A 23300-nucleotide genomic window follows, 5' to 3' on the forward strand; every position below is an offset into this window, starting at 1 on the left:
ACCTGAGTGGTTATGATTACATATATTTTATAATGGGTTGGATGCACATGCACGGTCAGGGTTAGATGGAGCAGTAGGATGAGCATTAATGAACAGGACAATGAGTATGCATATGAACTTATAGAAAACATGGCGACAAACTCCTGCCGATGGGCAACTAAACGCTATACATATGGCCAAAGACCATCTACGGTGAAGGTTATCTATGAGGATAAAAAATACAAATAATTAGTGAACAGACTCTTCCACATTGAGGCTTTAAATAGTGCACCATCTATATATGAAGGAGACAAACCACTCTTCCACTATATTAACAATTCTACCGAGGATGTGAACTACATCAAGAATAGGGGTGGAAACCCTTTTTCAAATACATACAATCTCGGATGGAGAGGTCAGCTGAACCTAAGATAGGGAGGAAATCAAGGAGGAGGAAATAGTTCTAATCATGTTAAAAATGCTAACTATCAATATCTTTATTTAAAAAAACCTCAAGAGAGGGCCAACCCAAATGGTCAACGTTTGGATTAAATGGAAGATGAAATGCAGTCAATGAGGACAAGCGTGAAACAGGTGCAGTTTGAGTGCACCAATTCAGTGAAAACATTGACTAAACTTGAAGATCAGATGAGGCAATTGATGAGCATGATGGGAGACATCAAGAGAAAAATTGGCACATGTATTCCTAGTAACATTGAAGATGATCCTCAAATAGAGGGGAAGGAACATGTGAAAGCAATCGCGCTCCGATTGGGTAAAGTGTTGAGTAGCCTAGAGAACCCAACTTAGAAGGCGAATAAGGGGAATACTGATAATATTCATCAAGAACCTTTAGAAGCTGATGACGATTTAGAGTTGGAAGAGGTAGCTGAATTGACAACTAAGCCGGAGGAAGAACAAACAAAGGAACCTACAATTGCAAAGGTACCATTCCCGTCACGGTCAAAGGAGAGATAAAGATGGGACGAATATGTTTTTGTAAGTTTTTTAAATTTATTTAAATCATTCAATGTTAACCTATCGTTGATAGACTTAATTGAAAAGGTTTCAAAGTACGCCAAGTACCTTAAAGAAATTATTTCAAGGCATAGGAAAATTCAAATTGGAGAGTAGATTAATATAGACGCATCATCTGGTGTGCTAATATCTAGAAAGCTTTCCCCAAAATTAAAAGACCCAGGGAGTTTCCCAATACCTACAGAAATAGGGAATATCCATTTCAGTAAAGCTCTATGTGATTTAAGAGCTAGCATAAACATAATGCCTCTAACTATATATGAAAAAATTGGGCTAGAAGACCTAAAAAATATTCAAATTACACTGCAATTAGTCGATAGGTCGTCAGTACAACCTAAGGGAGTATTAGAAGATGTGTTCATAAATGTGTGTAATTTCATAACCCCAGAGACTTTGTGATCCTGGACTTTCAGGAAGATCGTGAAATACCTATTCTGCTGGGTAGGTCTTTTCTAGATACGTCAAGCTAGAAAAAAATGAATTAACAATGACGACCAATGGTGAAACAGAAACTTTTAAATGTGGACACCAACAGAGTGAGGAAAACAGGAAAAAGTTGGGAGAACATTTTCATAAAATATCTATCTTTAAGCCTAACTACCCTAAATCAAGGGAGATATTTTTTGTAATCTGTACAGGTTGAAAGAACAGTTTTAAAGATAAGGACAAATAGAAGAAGGTGGAGTGGCACGACGGACACTGGGCCAACACTAAAAGATACAGGAACAGAAAAGCGTCTTTGGAACTGTCAGACGAATCTGACAATAAAATTTAATAGTTCTAATTAACCTTTAATTTTATGTAAATTATTATATATCTAACTAACTAGTTAATCTAGATTCTAATTTGTATCAGATTTATGTTCTGAGGAAACAAAACACTTTAGAAATTGGAAATTTGGGCTAAAGAGTCAGTGTTGCAACACGGCAACCTCGTGTCACAACACCAAGGCCAGAATCAAAAGAATTATACGGGTTAGGTTGTAATATAGTTTTTACAACGAAGTTGGTGAGTACTTTGAGGATCGTACCCAAGAGAGGAAAATACTAAAATAATGTTAACCTAAACGCAAAGAGAATTAATTAGTAATCTAAATAAATTATATTATGATTGAACAAAAAAAGAGATTTTTAGGTTTTTATAAATAAAGAAATAAAAATTGCATAAAATAGTGAACATCAGAAAACTAATATCTAAACTCAATCAAATTTAGGCATGCGTAATTAGCATGCTTCGGTGGTCATAACTAATTCCTATTTTGGGTTTCTAGTTAATCATCTAATCGGTACCCTAGTAGGATCTCTTGATCTTCCACTAAACTAACGAGTTGGCAAGAACTACTTATCTCTCGACCTTACAGTTCAGACCAATTCGGGCTAAGGTATTCACAGATAGGCCATACAAAGTTTGGGTTAATTCCCACCTAAATGACTTCCTAGGGTCATCAAGCCTAGATTTTAAGTTCTTCCTCTCCCAAACAGTTGATCCGCTAAGAAAACCCTACATAGTAACTAGTTAATAATACATCCATTAGCCAATCCTCCATAAGAGGATTAGTTCCTCATGGAATCCATAAACATAATAAACATTATAAATAAGATATGTATAAAGAATAAATCAATAATAAGGTTTAAGAGAATCTTGATTGTATTTAATTTATAAAAGCGCAGAAATCCACAATAGTTTGATTGCGTCTACAAATCAAGCAGCACGAATGAAAATAACTAAAAGGAACTCTCAAGCCTAAAAAAAAGAAAATTGAAACTAGAATTACAAACAAAATTCTAAACTGTCAAAATTGTCCTCCAACAAGTGTTTAATAAGCCTATTTATAGAGTTAGGGTTGGTCGTCGTCCTTAACCCTAGGTTTGCTGACGTTTTGGAGTTAATTTTCATTGTACGAACTAAAATGCCCCTTACTTGTAATTCTTCTCGTACAGGGTCGATGTCGCAACACCTAGTGCCTATGTCACGACATCGAAGGTAGTATACTCTGGTTCAGGTTTGCCTACAAGGGTGTGTCATGACATCCTATGGCTGTGTCGCGATAGCAAAGGCAATCTTGACATTCTTATATTTTGCTCCCTATGTTATGACATTAGGCTTCCTGTGTTGCAACACAGTGACAACGACCAACCTTGAGCTATTTTGCCTTTGAATGATATCCTGCAGACTCACTTAGTCTGTTAGCTCAACCTTAGGCCTCATTTAGCCGCTAAGGTCATAAAAGGACTAAATTTACACTTTTATTTAATTAAAACTAAAATAGAAAAACTAACTAAAACATAATGAAATTGCTTGTATTCGAGCTCCTTAAGTATGAAAACTAGTTTAATCTACTACTCTGAATTACAGCAGATCAATATACCATTCCATACTCAATACATTTTCAAGTTTTCCCACTTCAATTCAAAATAAATATCACCCGATGGAACTCTAGTAGGTTGGACTTGGATACACGGGTGAACCATGTTCCTCATCCTAGCTAAAATTACATTAGGCTACCCCTCTGGGCTAAACCTATGTCATATATTACTCAAGAATTCACAACAAGGTTGTATCTTGTTATATTACTCGAGAATCTGCAACTAGACTAGATCTCGTTATATTACCCGAGAATCTACAATAAGGCTAGATCTCGTTATATTACACAAGACTCTACAACAAATGCTAAATCTCGTTATAATCTATAATAATCTCCGATCAAGCGTGCATATGACTCTATCAACATGCCAATTGTATCCAAAGATTTTACTAAGTTTATGTAACACCCATAACCCATAACCCATACCCGTTGCTGATTAGGATTACGACATATTATTGTACAATCCAGAACAATCAATAAAAGATAGCATCAAGTTGCCAAAATAATTAACATAATTTCACAATAAATCAGATCAGAGTAATACATACATTTATGAGCATTAAATGAAGCTTAAAAGGCCTTAAATTTTGTTTAGAAAAAATCAGGGACTAATTTTAGAATAATTCAAAATGTTCTGGGAAAAACTAAAAATTTTCACTACAAAGGTCACACACTCGTATGGCTATCCCATATGCTTATGTGCTACTATACACGCATTTGTGCTCACCCGTGTAACTCACTGACTTGGGTCACATAGCCATGTTGTAGGTCGTGTGCTAGCCCGTGTGAATCGTGCACCTAACACATTCAAGGCATACACCCGTGTAGGTTGCTTGTGTGTGACACACGGCCTTGTGATAGCCCGTGTCCTAGGTCGTGTGTGTCTAAAAGTTACCTAATTCATGTTTATTTTTCATCCAATTGCATAGATACCTAAACCGGTTTTCAACTCAATATTATAAGACATCAAAATGTATTCCAATGACACCCAAAACATGCCAAAACAAACATCTTAAGGTCTAACCAATATGCCATCCATGACACCACATTTCAAGTACTTTCACAATTCATTTCCTTAACTAAGTTTACAAGCTACAAGAACACTCAAATAACTTATTTTCTATCTCAAAATGCTATACCATAAAATCAAGTATGCACCTCACTTAGCTACTTATACCACATCATCATATTAACAACAAGACCAATAAGTACATATAAACCCTTACAAACATAATCAAATTCTCCTATTACATGCCATATAAGACAAAATATATTCAAAAGCTACCAAATGATCCCTGGATAGTGTGATTCTTCGAGCTGATCCAATCTCCCTATCCACAAAACATGTCTACAAGAAATAAGACAAATACCATGAGTAAGATTTTGTAAAGCTTAGTAAGTTCGTTGATTGAACGGTAAAGCTTACCGAATCAAACATAATAATAATTCAAATACAAGATTAATGAACAGAGTTCCTGTCAATGAGGTTATTATTAGAATTCTTGTCAATCACAACTCACAACAGGTGGGAAATGCTCAAGACAATAATACAAATCAATTTCCACTTTTCAATAAATTTTCAAAGATCAATAAAACATATCCCGATAAACCAATAGAATAACATTGACTACTCGAAAAATACTCGTATATCCATTTAATTCATTAAACATCAAAAACATCACTAATTAACATATTTATATACATATATAGCATATAATCACACCAAGGCATAAATCTTCATTACAAATTATACTAGCCAACACATTTATCTCACATTCAATCTTATGATACATATCTCACCCAAAATATATTACCTGAATAGCAAATGGTTAAAGGATGTCATAGTGTCTTTCAATCATGATCTTATTCGTCTGATTCATGATTCCATAGCGTCCTTCAGCTATGGTCTTACTCGTTAGAATCGTGATGCCATGACGTCTTTCAGCTATGGTCTTACTCATTAAAATCGTGATGTCATAACGTCTTTCAAATATGGTCTTACTCGTTAAAATCGTGATGACATAACGTCTTTCAGTTGTGGTCTTACTCGTTAAAATCGTGATGCCATAACATCTTTCAGCTATGGTCTTACTCTTTAAAATTGTGATGCCATAACGTCTGTCAGCTATGGTCTTACTTGCTATGGTCTTACTCGTTAAAATCATGATGCCATAACATCTTTCAGCTATGGTCTTACTCGTTAAAACTGTGATGCCATAACCTCTTTCAGCTATGGTCTTACTAGTTAAAATCATGATGCCATAACATTTTTTAGCTATGGTCTTATTCAGTTCTGGTATAATGCCACAGTGTCTTTCAACTATGGTCTTATTTTTTTCTTTCAAGCTAGAAAATTTGATTCACATATATACACAAATAGATAATAATTCATCGAAACAATGATTAATTGAATTACCAAGTTATGAACTTACATGACTAATTTGCAGTAATGGTTCAAAGTATCCTGATCAGTGATCGACGTCGTATCAATTCATTATTTCCATTTTCAATTACACACATCAATATAATCTAACATTATGCAATTAAGTTCATATAATACATTTAAAAATGTACTAAAATTAAACTAAACGAACTTACCAGACAAAATTGTAGCAACGACAAAGTATAGAGACTATTTTGTAATTTTCTCTTCCTCGATTTTCTATTCGTTCTTGATCTAAAATAATAATTTCATTCAATTCCCTAATTCCACAACAAAATTAACTCATTTTATGCAATTTAGTCCTTTTAGAAATTTTTACAAAATTGCCCCCAACATTTTACTTTTATTTAATTTAGTCTTTAAGCTCAAAACTTGCAATTTAACCAATTTTCGTTAAAAATAAATTCAGCTGAACGATATTGGGTCTCATTACAGCCCATAATTTTAGTTATTTCACCTCAAGTCCTTACATTTTTATCACTTTAACATTTTAGTCCTTTAACATAAAATTAACAAAAACTGCTTTACAAAATAGTCCTATTTAACAATCGAACATAATAATCCATCACAAAACTTCAAGAATATACACAACACATCAATGGCATAATCCACAATGTTTAACAATTTTACAAATTAGTCACTGTATTTGCTAGATCGAGCTAATATGAGCTTAAAAACATAAAAAAATATTAAAAACGGACAAGATTTACTTACCCAAATGAAGAACTCATCTTGGTCGAAGCTCCTTCTATGGTTTTATAAAGGTTTTGGTCTTTGAGAGAAAGAAATTGAAGAAGATAAAATTATTTTACCTTTTAATTTATTATAAATTTTACTTTTTTCTTAATTTACTAATATACCCTTCATTATAACATTTAAATTTCATCTTTTCTTAGCCATTACAGTCCAATACAAGCACAAGGGTCTAATTTCCTTTAGAACCCCTTATTAAACCTTTTAAACTAATAGTGATTGACTTTTTTAGCTTTTACAATTTAGTCCATTTTCTTTAATTATTAATTAATTAGGATCTAAATGCAATTTATCAAAATCTAAAGAATTCCACATCAATCTTATCATTAGGCCATTTAAGGATGGTCCAATTACAGCATTGGTCCTTCAATTATATTAAATTTCAATTAAAAACTTTATTTTAATTTAATCTTAAACTAATTAGAACTTAATGAATAAATAACCCAAAAGTTAGTGGAATAATTGACATCCACCACTACTTGGATATTTTTACCATGTTTTAGTCACCATTTTGGCCCCTTTAGTTATTAAATCTATAACAATTCACTTTTGTCTCCTTTACAATTTAGTCCTTTACCAAAATTAAACAATAAATCATCAAAATTACTGCACCAAGCTTCAATTCACATATATTACAAATCAGTAAATATTTAATAAAATATTTACGATCTTAAATAATGGAAAAAGGTCCCAATCCTCATTTTCATAAACCACTTAACTTTTGAACCGAACCACTTAAACTAACTTTTAATTCAATAATTAAAATTCATCAATTCAAAATTCAATATAAAATTATTATAGACTCTCATAATTTAAATACTAGTTATATGAACTTACTCATCAGTTCTATAGTCCCGAAATCACTATTTCTAATACCACTGAAAAATGATGTAACGCTCCAAAAATCTAAGTCTTTAATTTTTGCATAATTTGACACTGATTGCTTGTTTGTTTTAATGCCTAAGTGATTTCAGTATGTATGGGAGTGTTTGAGTAGCCTGGGTTCAAGTCTTGGCCTTGGCAGAATTTTTAGTTTTGCTCCTAACTGAATCTGGTCATTGGCACGTAGGCCTTATAAATATTAGTATTTGTTTTACGACATAAAAAGATCTTGTGGTCTAGTGGCAAGGTGGCGTGTAGTGTAACTGTGAGGTATGAGGTTCAAGTACTGGGTTGTACAGTAGAATATTTATTTTACTGCTTGGGCTGTGTAGGTAGTGGAGTTGGACTGCAACAGAGCTAAGGGGAGTGAGTTTGAATGAAGTTGGAATTGAGTTGTTGGGGGAGTTGGAGGATAAATTAGTGGAGTGATTCAAGGAGGGATAAGGGGAGAGATTTTAGGAGAAAATCAATGAGTTGTTTGTGAGGAGAGTTGTGCCATTTTGGGAAAACTCTAGCTATAGGTTTTGGTTGGGGGTTAGCTTGTGCCAAATTTGGTCAGTAGGCACTATGGTAACCGATTTTTTAAGTTGTTATCTTTCTGTCAGTTTTGGTTTCGGTCATTTTTGCGTTCTTGCCTTTTCTCTTTTGGGTGCTGATTTTGCCAAGTTTGGGAAGTTCCTCTTGGGTTTGTTGTTTTCTTTTTTTGCTCTTTCTTTTTCTCTTTCCCTCTCCTCTTATTGCCGAATTCTCTCTTCTCTCTCTCTTTCTCTTCTCTTCTTCTTTTCTAGCCGTATATCATTCTCTTTCTGTCTTTGTTTTCTACCTTTTTTATTTTCTTTTAGATCGATAAGCTATCTTCCTTTACTATCTGTGGTTTAACTGTATATCACTCTTCTTTGTCAATTCGAACTCCTCGAGGATTGAGGGAGTATCAAGTATAATCAAGTCGTTGAAATCTTTCTCTCTTCTCTCGATCTAAGGCAGGTATGTGGGCTAGCATTCTAGGGGTAGGCCGAATGCTTGTTGTATTTATGTAAGTTATCATGAAGTGGATTTAAACCACATGATTAAGCAATCATGTCCAATAAATCCGTTTACAATACAGATATTCGTCAAGAAGATTTTTATCAACCTTTGTCAGTGGTATAAGTGGGCTAAGCCACTTTTGTCAATCGAGGCAAGTATTAGTTTATTTTGGTTAAGGATGTAAAGGAAGGAGATTAACCCTATTGTTTGGCACCTAATGGCAGACTTGAATGAATGCAGATTTTGGGTGTTCATGGATCTTAGTGCGTATTCACAATCAGGTGTGTAATCGCCCCACTGCAACTGCAGATCAGTGAAAAGTCATAAATACGGCTTTTGAAACCACTCAGGTGTGCGATCGCCCGAGTGGTAAGCCCAACTTGCGATTCATGGGAAAATGACCAAAATACCCTCAAAGGATAAAATGACTGAAATACCCCTAAAGGGTAAAATGATTGAAATACCCCCGAAGGGTAAAATGATAGAAATACCCTCGAAAAGTAAATAATCGAAATACCCCCGGAGGATAAAATAATTGAAATACCCCCAAAGGGTAAAATGACTGAAATACGCCTATAGGGTAAAATAACTGTTATACCCCTAGGAGATGAAATGACTGTTATAGCCTTATGATATGTATGGTTGATTTGTTTTATGATATATACATATGACTGTTACTGAGTATGACGTTCTGCATTCACGAATGGTATATGACATGACATACTGCATGGGGTTGGGATATTGATATAAGGGAAGTATACTATACTGGTGGCTTGGCCACATATATTGTTACTGGCAGCTTTGCTACGATTCTATTACTGGCAGCTTTTCTGCGATATTGGTGTGTTGGCTGGGTGGGTCGATTTTATCCCCACATGGTATGTTGGTGGTACAGAGTGGTGTGTTGGCTGGATTGGCATGGGTTGCATTATTGCATAGTTACTGTATTGGGATAAGTCCAGCACTGTTACTATTTTTGGCTAAGGGCCACACTGTACTATTACTGAATAGGGCTCAGGCCCAGACTGTTACTGCATGTTGTATGCTGACTGTTTGTTAAGGGATTACACATTGAGTTTTGTAAACTCACTCTCTCCTTTTTACTGTGCAGGTAATCCTAAGCCATAAGCGATTCGGTGCTGCGAGGGACTCGGAGGTGGCCACACAACTGTTGTTGTTCACAATTGCTTTTAATTTAATTTTAATTTTTTAAGTTGGGTTTTGTTTTGTAATAAGGCCTCTAAGTTGGTTTAAATTTTTAATTGGGCTTTTGCTTACATATTTTAAACTGCTAGTTTAGGAGAAGACGAATTTTTAAAATAATTACTGTTTTCAAAGTCACGAGTTTAAACAATAGAATTTAAAAAGCTTCTGCGATTTTAGATCAACTTATTAAAACAATATCAGATAACAAGACAAACATTTTGACTAGTTGATTTGTTAATTAATAGTAAAGGGGTTTGTTTTAAACTTAGAAACAAATTTTCACCAACGAGTTCAAATTTCGAAAGACACTTCAATGTGACACACTAGATTCGACCATAACATCTAGGTAGGGTTTGGGGTGTTACAAATGCACTGTTATAGTATACATGGGCATCAAATACATATATCTCAGTATCATGCATGTAATCAATCATGTTCATACATTTATACCCTGTAGTTATTAATATGTTTCAATTCAATCTGCTTTACCCTTATGTGTCAAACTATTAGTATGTCAATATATACTCAAACATACATATACATTTATATATATAATTAAATACAAGTATGCATAACACACAAATTAATAGGTTCCAACTGAACTTACCTATTCAAAACACCAAAACGAGTGAATTTTTTAGGGACTAATCCGTAATTTTAACTTTTCCCTTATTAGCTCAACTTTGATCCAAATATTGATCTAGCAATTATTTTATATAACCAACCAATACTAAACATTTTCATACTATGCCATGATCTGCATGATCCTATATAAATCTTTTTTTATTCCCCTTATATTTTACATTTTATTCAATTTAGCCCCTAAACTCGGGATAAACATAACTTTCGATTCCTAGCTTCGAATTAAAATCTGATTTCATATATTTTCATTAGGGACCTTACACTTTCTATTCTAACATAATTTCATGGTAGGTTTTACATTTATTCAATTTGGTCCTTGATCTAACAAAGTTAACGAACAAGCTAGATTAACTTTACAATCTAGTCATTTTCACAATCTAAGCTTAAAATCTATCAATTTCAAGTTTAATTAATCAATTAATCAACAATAGAAATTCCCTAAAAATTTAACAATTTATCAAATTGATACATGGTCTAGCTAAATCAAGCTCTCATAACCCCAAATCTATAAAAATTACAAGAAAAGAACTTAATTTCTCTTACCTATTAATGGCTGAAAGCTTCAAAAGCTTGAATGGATTTTTCTTTTGCTTCAACAATGGTGGACGATTTAAGGGTGAAGAAAAATGGTGAATTTCCACTATCTTTATCTTTTATACTTTAATTTACCTTTAATTAACCTAGATTAATTAAATTAAACATAGTTTAATTAACATAATTAATCTTTTAATCACAATTAGTGGAAGATGTCATCATCATGCATTATCTCCTATTGAAAAATAGTTTATTTACCATTTTGAACCTTTGGTTAATTATTATTTAAGTCTCGGCCTTTGGTAAATTAAAACTCTATAAGGATTGGACTTTGACAATTTAATCCTCGAACCTTAATTAACTAATAATTTGACAAAAATTACTTGACCAATCTTCAATTTATTTTTATATCATTTTGTAAATATTCTTATTTAATATTTACAAACTCAATTTACGAAAATGGAGTTCTAAAACCATATTTTTTGGTATAATTGAAAATTCGACCATTACAAATATAATTTCCAAGCCTCTAAGTTGAAGAAAAGATCAAGTAGGGAGAAAGGAACTAACAACTTCTTCAATGAAAAAGGATAGTTTAGGTGGAAGACTAATATTCCAAATCCACATCCAAGTTTAGGGTGGTTAATAAGGTTTGAAGCAATATGCTAAGTTGATTTGATAGGAAAAGGCCATTTGTAGTGGCATTACGTTAGGGCCATAACGGAATATGGGAAGGGGATGTGCAAGAATGTTGTTCGTAATGTTATTAGGGAAATCAAAAGACCTAATAAAGGAGCCAGAATAGAAATCCTTAACCGAGATATGTTCTTCATCGAGTAGAAGAGGGCCATGAATGAGAGGATGAATAGAACCCATGCCAGTCTAGTTGGCGTGCCAATAATTGATAAGGGACCCATCTTTTATAACCCATCGAAACCTTTCTCTATGATTTGATGAACACTATCGAGAGTTTTCCAGGTAATAAAAAATGTTAGCTTTAAAATTTGAGTTGCGAAGGTTTTTGGTATGTAAAATTTGAGCCTAAAGTTTAGAATTGGAATTGATAGGTCGCCAACAGATTTTAGAGAGGTGGGCTTGGTTTTGAGCCTTCATTTGATGAACTTCAAGACCTCCATCTCTTTTCGTTTTTCTGAAAGTTGCCAAGTTGGCCAAATAAAGGCGCGAATGAGATTTCATCCTCCCTAGGGACGATTTCGATTAATATGACCAATAGCATTTACAAGTGCTTGATGAAATTTTCTGACATTGGATGAAGTGGGATGAGAGAGACGCCATAGTGGATTTAATGAGCATGAGCCTCCCAACAAGAAAAAGCAAACCATTGTATTAACAGCCCATTTTTGGGTCAAATCAGAACTGTGGTTTTGTGACCACAAATCTGAAATTGAAATGATTATTTTATTTTTATTTTATTTTTTACAGCATTAATATATGATGGTGTGAAATTTTCATAAAGAAATTTTACCGTTTAAATGCTTACTTCGGTAAAAAGGACTAAATAGCGTAAAGCGTAAAAGTTGTGTTCTATAAGCTAAAGGTGTCAAATAGCTATAGAATATTAAAGTAAAGGTCCTTACGTGATAATTAGCCCAATTCTGAGTTAGTGGAGGATATTTGTTTTGGCATTTGTGTAAATATGAATTTATTTTAATGGCAAATTAGTAAAATGTTAAATAATGTTTAATTAAATAAAATAAAAAAACTATTTTTATGCTATCATCTTTCTCCATAGCTGAATATCAAAAGAAAAAGATGAGTTTGGGAGCTTTGAGAATTCGATTCATGCATGTTTCAATTGTAAGTCCATTTTGACTCGGTTTTTGATGATATTTATGTTTTTGTGATCGTTGCAACTAGTACTAGCTAGCTCGTGTCTTCAATTTCAAAATTGTTAAAGTATTTGAATGTTGTCGTTGTTGAATGCATGAGCATTTTGTTAGTTGATGATGGAAAATAAATCATTGTTGTTAGATGTACAAGTTTTGTAAAGTGAATTTTGGTAAAAATGTCAATTTTGGATTAAATTGTGAAATTTGAAAAATTTAGTGGTTGAATTTTAAAATAGATGAAAAATATGGGCTGATATGAGAATGGGTAATATTCAGACAGCATGAATTTGTATTAAATTGAATGAATTGTGATTGTTTGTAACAAGGACTATATTGTGATAAATGTGAAAGTCTAGGGGCTAAAGTGTAAGTATGCCCAAATGTGTATTGTGACTAAATTGAGAGATTATTTGATTAAATGAGTTGAATTTGTTATAATATAGATCAAGAAAAGAGGAACTTGGACTTAGATCAAGGCAAGAGCAAAGTACTCGACTAATCGACTAGTTTCGTTGTTTTTACGTCCAAGGTAAGTTCGTATGTAATACGTACTATTTTATCAATTTTTTTTATGTTTGGGATAAATTAAAATGTGAATGTGATGCTATAATAGCATTCGGTGATGATTTGAAAGTATATGACACTAAGTATGCGAATTTAAGATAGCTTCGACTGAATAAATGGCACTAAGTGTGCGATACCGAGAGAGCTTCGGTTTATGTGATGGAACTAAGTGTACGAAATCGTTATAGCTTCGGCTAATCATATAGCACTAAGTGTGCGAGATCTTTAAGCATTGAAAGGTTTCGAGATGGTTTAACGTATTGAGCGAAGAGGTGAGAATGTGATAAATAAATACAAGATAGTATAGGTACGTACAAAACCTATGTGGTTGTTGATACTATGTGTATGAGGTTTGATGGAATATGTATATATAAATGAGTAATGATCATATGAAATGAAACGGAAAGTTTGTGTATTGATATGCAAATTATCATGAAATGCTTATTGAATGTATTGTATACTCAATTGATAGATCAAGTTTAATTGTATACAAAATCACTAAGCTATAAAGCTTACTCTGTGTTTTCTGTGTGTGCCTTGTAGTAAAATCAAGCTAGCTCTGATCCGGGGATCGTCAGCGACTCAATCACACTATCGGATATTTTAGTTGGTACTTTTGAAACTTTGTATATATAGTATATGGCATGTATAGGCTAGTGTCAATAGGATACATTTTGAGATATGAAATTAGCCATGTGAGTTGGCTTGTAAATGATGTATAGGCTAGTTTCATTATGGATAGTTTTAAATTGTATATAAGTAGCCACGCGAAATGGCTTGAAAGTGAAGTTAATGATGAAGTATAATTGGCCATGTAATTAGATCAATTTAGGAAGTATGTTATGGTATATTTTGTGTGATGGATGGTGGCAATTCAGTTTGTGTGATGACAAGGTAGTTGATGGATGTGTTTTTAATTTGTGGTACACGTTCCTATAAGTTATGAGGTGATTATGTCATTGTTGTGAATTGGTCATTTTGGTACGTAGTTAATGGTGAATGATGATCATGTTTTGTGAAATACTTGTGGTCATAAGGATCATTATAAAGTGTCTTGTTATTAGTATTATTTGGTCATGAGATGTTATAAAATTTGTGAGATTTAATGGTTATATTGGTATGACTTTTGTGGCTAATTTGATAGCCAAATATGTGATAAATGAATTAGTTGTGTATATGTAATTTTGGCATATGCTCGGTATATGAAATGTAATGATATATGCTTGAATATATTTTAAATATTCGAATGACATGAATTTGATAGTAATAAGGTTCGAACATTGGATATATGAAGCACATGTAATGTATTATTGATGTATAATAGTTTGGTTTGAAAATTTGATAAGGTAAATGGTAATGAAATGGTTGAATTGTGAAGCATGATTTGAAAATGTGATTTAATTAGTAAAGCATGTTTGTTTAAATTAGCTACATGTTTTAATTTTGTGTTTTATTGATCTAGTTAAATATTGAAGTAAGGTTCGATTATGTGAAATGATTAGTAAAGGATGTTTGATTTTTGTTGGCTATGAGGATCTAATATGCGAATTTGGTTTATGTGAATAGGAGAATTGTAGCTAATTGAGTTTGGTAAATTTTGTAAAGAAGTGGATATAACTTTGTGCATGAAATGTAATAAATGATTGTGCTGAGCTATGTTTTGTTAGGTAATGCCTCGTAAGCCTAATTTGGTGACGGATACTGGATAGGGGTGTCACATTTAATTGGTATCAGAGTCAGGTTTAGTTGGTTCTAGGACTAATGTAGCATGTGTGAGTCTAGCTATGCATGCCATATATATAAAATGCAATAGTGTGATGATTCCTGACAATTAAAATGTGTTTTTGTATAGTAAATGGATCCCAATCGAGCTGTAGCTGATGATGTAGAAAGTAATGCGCCCACTCCCGTTCAAGGGGCAGCACCGACTGATTCTAGGCCGATTACGAGTAGCCACGAGGGAGAGGCTAAACAAGTCTTCTTCCAGATGATGAACAAATGGTTCACACAATATATCCAGACAAATCTGGCTACTCAACAACCTCCACCCCCGCAAATGTCTGTGATGCCTCAAGTTGTTGATCCGATACGACTAAGTAAGCTTCCAATCGATAAGATTCGTAAATATGGGGCCGAAGAGTTTAGGGCCACTATCGATGATGATACAGAGAGTGCTAAAATTTGGCTTGAAAACACAATACGAGTATTTAATAAATTGTCTTATACTCTAAATGAATGTATTAAATGTGCGATTTCACTCCTGAGAGATACTGCGTATCAGTAGTGGAACACATTGATATCTATGGTTCCGAGAGAACGGGTTACTTAGGAGTTCTTTCAGATGGACTTCAGAAATAAATATATTAGCCACAGATTTATTGATCAAAAATGGAAAGAATTTCTCGAGTTGAAACAGGGTTGCATGGTTGTGACGGAATATGAATGTGAGTTCATGAGATTGACTAATTACGCATGAGAATGCGTTTCAATTCAAATTATTATGTGTAAACGATTCATCGAAGGGTTGAATGAAGACGTTAAACTTTTGGTCGAAATTCTTGACTTGAATGAATTTGTTGTTTGAGTTGAAAGATCTTACATCTTCGTTAAAGAAGTTCAGAGAATCACACAGTCATTCAAATGCTCCATTTGGGTATATGAGTAGAGATCATTCGAAACAATACTCCTACCCTAAGGCTCAAGTTGCAATGGAACCAAGTGTTGGTAGTGTTAGATACAATAAACCTGACTGTCGATAGTGTGGGAGACGGCATATTGGTTAATGTTGGGGCAAGTATAATAATAGAGTTTGCTATAAATGTGGTTCACGAGATCACTTTATTCGGGATTACCCAAAATTAGCTGAGAAAGATAATGTCCAGTGTACGAGGCCAAGTAACACGGCAACTAAAGGTAGACCACCCAGAAACATAGGAATTGTGATTGGTAGTCAAAGAGGGACAACAGATACAACTGTGACGTCCGAGGCCAGAGCACCTGCTCAAGCACACGTTATTCGCGCTCACGAAGAAGCGTTGTCCCCAGATGTCATTACCGGTACTTTCACTCTCTATGATACTACTATAGTTGCATTGATCGATCCTAGATCAACTCATTCTTATATATGCATAAATTTAGTATCCAGTAAGACTTTGCCTGTAGAGTCTACTGAATTTGTGATTAGAGTATCAAACCCCTTAGGCAAGTGTGTTTTAGTGGATAAAGTGTGCAAGAACTGTCCGTTGATGATTTGAAATTTTTGCTTTCTGGCTAATCTGATGTTGTTACCATTTGATGAATTTGATATAATTCTGGGTATGGATTGGCTAACGTTGCATGATGTGATTGTGAACTGCAAACGAAAGGCGATCGATTTGAAATGTCAGAATAATGAGACTATCCGAATTGATTCAGATGATCTAAATGGGTTGCCGGCTGTGATTTCGTCAATGAAAGCTCAGAGTTATGTGAGAAAAGGCTAAGAAACTTACTTTGCTTATGTTCTTGATACAAAAATAATTGAAAAGAAGATTGAATCTGTGTCAGTTGTGTGTGAGTATCCAGATGTATTTCCTGAAGAGCTACCAGGATTACCACCGATTCGAGAAGTTGAATTTCGTATTGAACTAGTGCCGGAACTACTTCGATATCAATAGCTCCATATAAAATGGCTCCGACCAAGTTAAAAGAATTGAAATCTCAGTTGCAAGAGTTAACCGATAGAGGATTTGTACGACCGAGTTTCTCTACCTGGGGTGCTCCGGTATTATTTATGAAAAAGAAAGACGAAACTATGAGAATGTGTATTGATTATAGACAACTCAATAAAGTGACAATCAAGAACAAATATCCTCTGCCACGAATAGACGATTTGTAAAGAAGTGGATATAACTTTGTGCATGAAATGTAATAAATAATTGTGCTGAGTTATGTTTTGTTAGGCAATGCCTCATAACCCTAATCTGGCGACGGATACGAGTTAGGGGTGTCACAATTGTCTTTTTTTTGGCTCGTTTGTGGTGAATTGGGTAATCCAAGATAGCAACTAAAATAAAAAGTTTCATGGAACCTTAAAAGGTTAGTAAATAGTGATCTAGGATTTTCTAGAGCCAGGAGTGTTCGTTGAGAAGAAGACTTTTTTTTGAAGGCTGATTTTTTGTCTTGATTCTCTATAAAAAAAAGTTATGAATTTTGTGGATTATGGTGGTGGATTCACTATCAGCTCAAGCAAAAAGAATGAATCATCAACAAAGAAAACATAAGAAAGGTCAGGGCCGACAAAACAACATTTAAGGGGGAACCATTTCTTTTGAGAGCAAGCATGATTGATAAGATGGCCAAGATACTCCATACATAGGGTGAAAATGTAGAGAGATAAATGGTCGCCTTGTTGAATTCCTCTTGAAAGTGTAAAGCTGTTGAGTTTTTCCTTATTAACCAAGATGGACATGGTAGAAAGCGAGATACAACTCATAATAAGGTTAAATCATGTCTTCAAAAACCTGAAGAAAATAAGTGTCTTTCTAATGAAATCTCAATCCAACCGGTCAGAGGCTTTCTTCAAGTGAAGCTTAAGGGCCATGAAGCCTTGTATCCCTTTCTTCAAGTCTCATGGAGTGGATGGCTTCTTGAACAATGACGACATTATCATAGGCTTATCTACCAGGAATAAAACTAGCATGCAGAGGAGAGGTCAATCTGTCAATGATAGGATAAAGTTGCAAGGAAAGGATTTTGGTAACAAGCTTGTAGAAGGTGTTATAAAGACTAATTGGTCTGAACTAGTTGATTGTGAAAGCTCTAAGGCATTTAGGGAAGAGGAATAAAGGTTCTATTTATCTCTTTTTTCATGGTGCTAAAACTGAAGATATCCATGATAAAATAACAAAGCTTGGAATGAATGGTAACTTTAAGTGGTTTGAAGAACCAAAGGGCTTTCTTGATCACAAGAGTGGTGATTGGGGAGCAAATATCTTAAATATGCTATAGTGAAAGAAAAGGCCAAGAAGGGGGTAGGTAGAAACAAGCCAATCATTATTGATCTTCTCGATAGTGTAGATAGATTTAAAGTGAGGGTTAATTAGCTCAGCAAAGGGTCAAAAATGCTATTTTCGATCTAGTCAACAAGGTTCGAAATGCGATTATTCTTCTTACAAATGAGAGTTGTGAAATGGAAGAACTTAGTGTTCGTTTCTCCCTTAATGATCGAACCCACTCTCGACTTCATCACCTAGTACATTTTCTCTTGATTAAGAATTTCATTATAATCCAAAGAGGGAGTCTTGTAAACGTAAATAAGAAAATCACACGGACTTTAAGCAAGCTCATGTTGGATTCCTAAGAGGTGGGAAAGGATTCTTTTTTTCTGAGGAAAAATATTGCCAAAGGCAATTTTGTTCCACTCTCTAAGGTCAATGGAGAGGTTTGATCCTTGCATCCAACTATTAGAAACAAGAGGGGAAAAGGTGGGATGACTGAACCACGTCGGTTGGAACCAAAAAGGTTTATTGCCAAATTGATGTCTTGAAGTACGAAGATTGAGAAGGATCAGGCAATTATCGGAATAGGTTTTGGTAGGTGAGTAACAAAATATTCAAGGTATAAAAATTTGGTTAGCAAAAGCGAAATCAATGCGCTCTTGAATAAGGTTAGGGCAAACACACATATTTGACCAAGTAAAATAAGGTCCAAGAAACCCAGGTCAATAAGATTACAGGTGTTGAGACAATTCTAGAAGTTGTATACGCGAAAAATTTACAAGGAGACCTCTTTTGTCAATAAAGGATAACACTTCAATGAAATCATCCACAAGAAGCTATGGAAGTTAATGAGACTCAGCAACTTCAATTAAATTTTCCTAAAAAACAAGTCTTTCTTGCAATCTAGGACTAGCATAAAAACATGTTTTGGTTTTTAGTAAAATATGTTTATTTTGATATGATTTGAGAACATCTTTAAGCAAATAATAGAAAATGAAGGTATAATTAGCATAAAAGTAACATTTCATGCAAAATGTTAATTAGATTACTAAGGAAAAATAAAGATTAATCCTTATATTGTATTATTATTCATTAATTCTTATATTATTGAATATTACCTTGTTAATGATATTATATTATCTTCGAAATAATATTTTCATATTTGAAATATAATATTTTCACTCATAATATTAGATGTTTGATCCAAAAGCCTCTTTAGTACCAATTGAGATTAAAAGTATTTGTGCCAAGCGAGACTCGATTATAAAATATTTTCATACTCATGTATGTCGTTCAAGTCAATTAGGCCTACTCAAAGAGACCTTTTACTATTAAAAAAATAAATTATTAAAAATATTTTTCAGTTACTATTTTATATATGTTTATATTAAATTTTAATATAAAATTACCTTTTTATCATTTAAATTAAATTAAGTCGATCACCAATCTATTGATGCAAAATTTTTTATCCAAATTCGAACTTAATCAAATATGATTTATCAAACCGGACGAGACTAATGAGAGTAATTATGAGACGTTATTCTTTCATCTTTTTAGAGATGGGACGGGATACATATCTTGGTTGACGTGGCAACAGATAGTATTGTCCATACGACGACAAATCAATGATGTTTCATCTCGTGCCATCAGCCGTCTTCCTAAATGCAAATTGTAGACATCATGACAGATTAACATCAACTTGACCTACAGCTTTATACGATGTGAAAGTGAAACCTCTTTCCTTTCAGTGAGATTCGAGATTCTTTATCGTCTAACACCAAAACCACTGCTAACACCGCTTTATCATCCACCGTGGAAGGAGGCGGATTTGGCATCTCATTTTTTGAAAGAAGACAGCACAAAACTGTAGGCAGACCTGCCTAACTTAGCCCGATACTTCAGAGAATTTAACCCAAAATATTGGAAGACAAGTGATGCAGGAAACGACTAACTGTTCGATGAAGATAAAATAAACAAAAAAAGTAGTGCCCAAATGCTGCTCTAATAAAATCACTTCCATATTCCAAAAACAAGTTCAGTACAGAATATAACAACATCATTGCCATGGGTTGCTTCCCATTTTTTTAAATTACACACTGTAATCAGAGAATCAAATGACATTCAAAGCCCACCTCCTTCAGATGAAGAATAGGACCAACACCGCTATAACACACGTTCTACGGCTCATCTAACTGGTCCTGCATGAAAATCAACACCAGACTGAGTTAGGCATGGGCAAATGCATGTGTCAAAATCCCTGTTAGCATGGAGTTCGTGTGTGCCCTTGAGAGGGGCTAACATGGGTGAGGATAATGTGGATTAGGGGGAAATCAATGGTAAATTTGCAGAATTAGGACTGAAAAACGAGTAGAAAGTTGAAACTTTTAAAACCGTAGGGGTATAAGAAACCTTTAGGGTTTTTTTTCTATTAATTCAAAGAATATAATAAGAATAATATTGATCATAAAGCTTACTAAGTTATTTATACTAGCCTTTCTTGCAAATAAGACTTTATTCCTTGCCCTAGATTTAAACCTTAAAAAGAACTAATCATCTGGGCCAATTATAATAAAAGGACCAACAAAAAAATAACATAATAATGTAATCAGCATTAATAAAAATTATAGATAAAACAAGCTCCTGCTTCAGAGGGGAAGGGAAAGGGTAGAGGAAGGGAGGGCAATGACCTGCACATCCGAAGTCCAGAGAGTAAGATTATCCCTTAGTAGTTGCATAATGAGAGTGCTATCCTTGTATGACTCTTCTCCCAGTGTGTCAAGCTCAGCAATGGCTTCCTCAAATGCCTTTTTTAAAGAAAAACAAGCCATATTTAATGAATTTCCGAAATTAATTTATGATTTATTCTTACCATAACAAGCAACTATGCACCGACATCCAAGAATATCACAAAGAATGTTTTGTAACAAATTACAAACGTTATTTTCCAATGATTTCAGAGGTTAGCCTCATTCCATTTATTCTCTCCCCATAAACATAAGCAAGATAATAACGAGAAGAAATACAAACAATTCTTCGTCTACCAACACAAATCTATTGAAATTTGGGAAATCTTGTACTAATTTGTTCCCTACCTAACTACAACTCTTAAGTATTTCAAGTTTGTTCACTGACCTACCATCTTACCATGTTGTTCAACTCTTCATTTTTCTTAAAACACCCGTATCTGACTTACTAGGACACGGATATGGAATATCACCCTCCAAATATATATGACTTAATTGCTCATAAGGATTTGGTTTAGCAGATCTGCATCAAAAAAACATTATTCACTATAGCTAACACCCTGATTTAACACTAGTTTCTTCCCAAGTTCACAATTTTCAAAATGAGAAGTGAGTTTAAAGTAATAGAATGATGAGAATCAAACAAATACAAATGGAGCTATCTTTTCGCAATTATCTGAACAAAAAATTATTTAACTAATGCTGGTTCATACTTTAATCTAATAGGCTCCAGATTAAACTAAATGGTGGATTTATAGCATAAAACATGATAATGTGGTAACAAAAATAGCAGAGGAAAACGCACCTGTTTAGCCATGCTACATGCCTTGTCTGACTGATTGAGAATCTCATAGTAGAACACCGAGAAATTCAGCGCTAGCCCCAATCTGATCGGGTGCGTCGGTGCTAGATCCGCCAGTGCAATATCCTTCATTCAGTTCAACACAAAAATCTAAAGAATCAACTTTGGAAGAAGAAAATATGAAAGAGGTTTCAAAATCGAAGCCCCAACCGTAAAGTCATATTCCCCCAAGTCAACATCCAAAATTGTACTGTAAAATTCAACTATTCAGTCAAAGCTTGAGCTGGAGTTAAAATGTTACCTGAGCAGCCTTGTAAGACAACATAGTATCTTCGGCAGCGGCTTTCCTCTCATCACCAACCTTAAACTCCGCTAAATAGCGATGATAATCTCCTTTCATCTTCAAATAGAAAACCTTGGACTCACTAGCAGTAGCAGAGGGGATCAGATTCGACTCCAATAAAGTCAAGATACTAGCGCAAACTTCCGACAATTCGGATTCAATCTTGGATTTGTACTCCTTAACCAGCACAACATGTTCCTCGTTCTTTCGACCTTCTTCTTTCTGCTCGATGGAAGAAACGATTCTCCACGCGGCACGTAGAGATCCGATGACGTTTTTGTAGGCGACGGAGAGAAGGTTCCTTTCCTCGACAGTTAATTCAGCGGCTGGGGTTGAGCCGAGGACCAGTTTTTGCATGAACTGAACCATCTCCTCATAGCGCTCAGCTTGCTCGGATAGCTTCGCTAAGTAAACGTACTGATCGCGGCTCAGGTTGTCGGGGACCGTCGTCGCCATTTGCAGTAATGGTGGGTTTCGTGGGAGAGAACGTTTTTCCTTTTTTTTTTTTTTTTTTTGCGCTTTCGGGTGGGACGCTGAAGGCCTGAAGATTTAGAGTGTTTTTTTTTTTTAATGCAAGGTTGAGGAGGGTATAATGGTAATTAAAAATGAGAATAGAATTGGTTGTTGTTGTTTTTTTTCTTCTTAATTTTATTTAATTAAGATAAACTTATTTTTGAATTTTTGAGCCAAGAAAAGTAGGTTTTGTTGGGGAATCTGGATTTGAAAACTTAATATATTGATTCAGGATTTAAAATGGAATTGGGCGGTTTTGGAGATAAGATTTGCATGTAATGAGTGGGACCCAATCCAGCTCGAAACGGTGTCGTTTTGAGCATGACAGATAACGTTTTCAACGCGAGTATCAAATCAAACTCTATCAAAGGCATCGTCGTTTATAGTTCTCTCCAGCTGGCCTTTGTTTTTTTAAATTGTATTCCTTTTGGCGGCTTTCCCTGTGTTGCAGCAGGCCAGCCAACCAAAATAAAAGTTTTAAAAATATTTATTATTCAAAAATTACTATCTATGAATGAATTATGCTAAAATATGGATACGGCTTAAAAGTACAACGCTTCCAATGGGTTGGATGAAGTTGGAACTGCATCTTAATGCAGACCACATCAATATACTAAGTTAAGAATTTTTATAAAAA

At 34.2% G+C, this 23300-nt stretch overlaps 1 protein-coding gene across 1 annotated transcript; it reads right to left on the reverse strand.

Annotated features, from left to right (window-relative positions):
* Window positions 1-20258: 20258 nt before the first annotated feature.
* LOC105797234 (14-3-3-like protein B) lies at window positions 20259-22684 on the reverse strand. The gene is made up of 4 exons (XM_012627182.2): window positions 22109-22684; window positions 21811-21933; window positions 20949-21065; window positions 20259-20459 (listed from the first exon to the last, which is right to left on the reverse strand). The coding sequence occupies exons 1-4, from the start codon at window positions 22604-22606 to the stop codon at window positions 20439-20441; spliced, it is 759 nt and encodes a 252-aa protein (XP_012482636.1). The 5' UTR covers window positions 22607-22684; the 3' UTR covers window positions 20259-20438.
* Window positions 22685-23300: the final 616 nt, after the last annotated feature.

The sequence above is a fragment of the Gossypium raimondii genome, chromosome 3 (genome assembly GCF_025698545.1).
Source record: "Gossypium raimondii isolate GPD5lz chromosome 3, ASM2569854v1, whole genome shotgun sequence".
NCBI lineage: Eukaryota > Viridiplantae > Streptophyta > Magnoliopsida > Malvales > Malvaceae > Gossypium > Gossypium raimondii.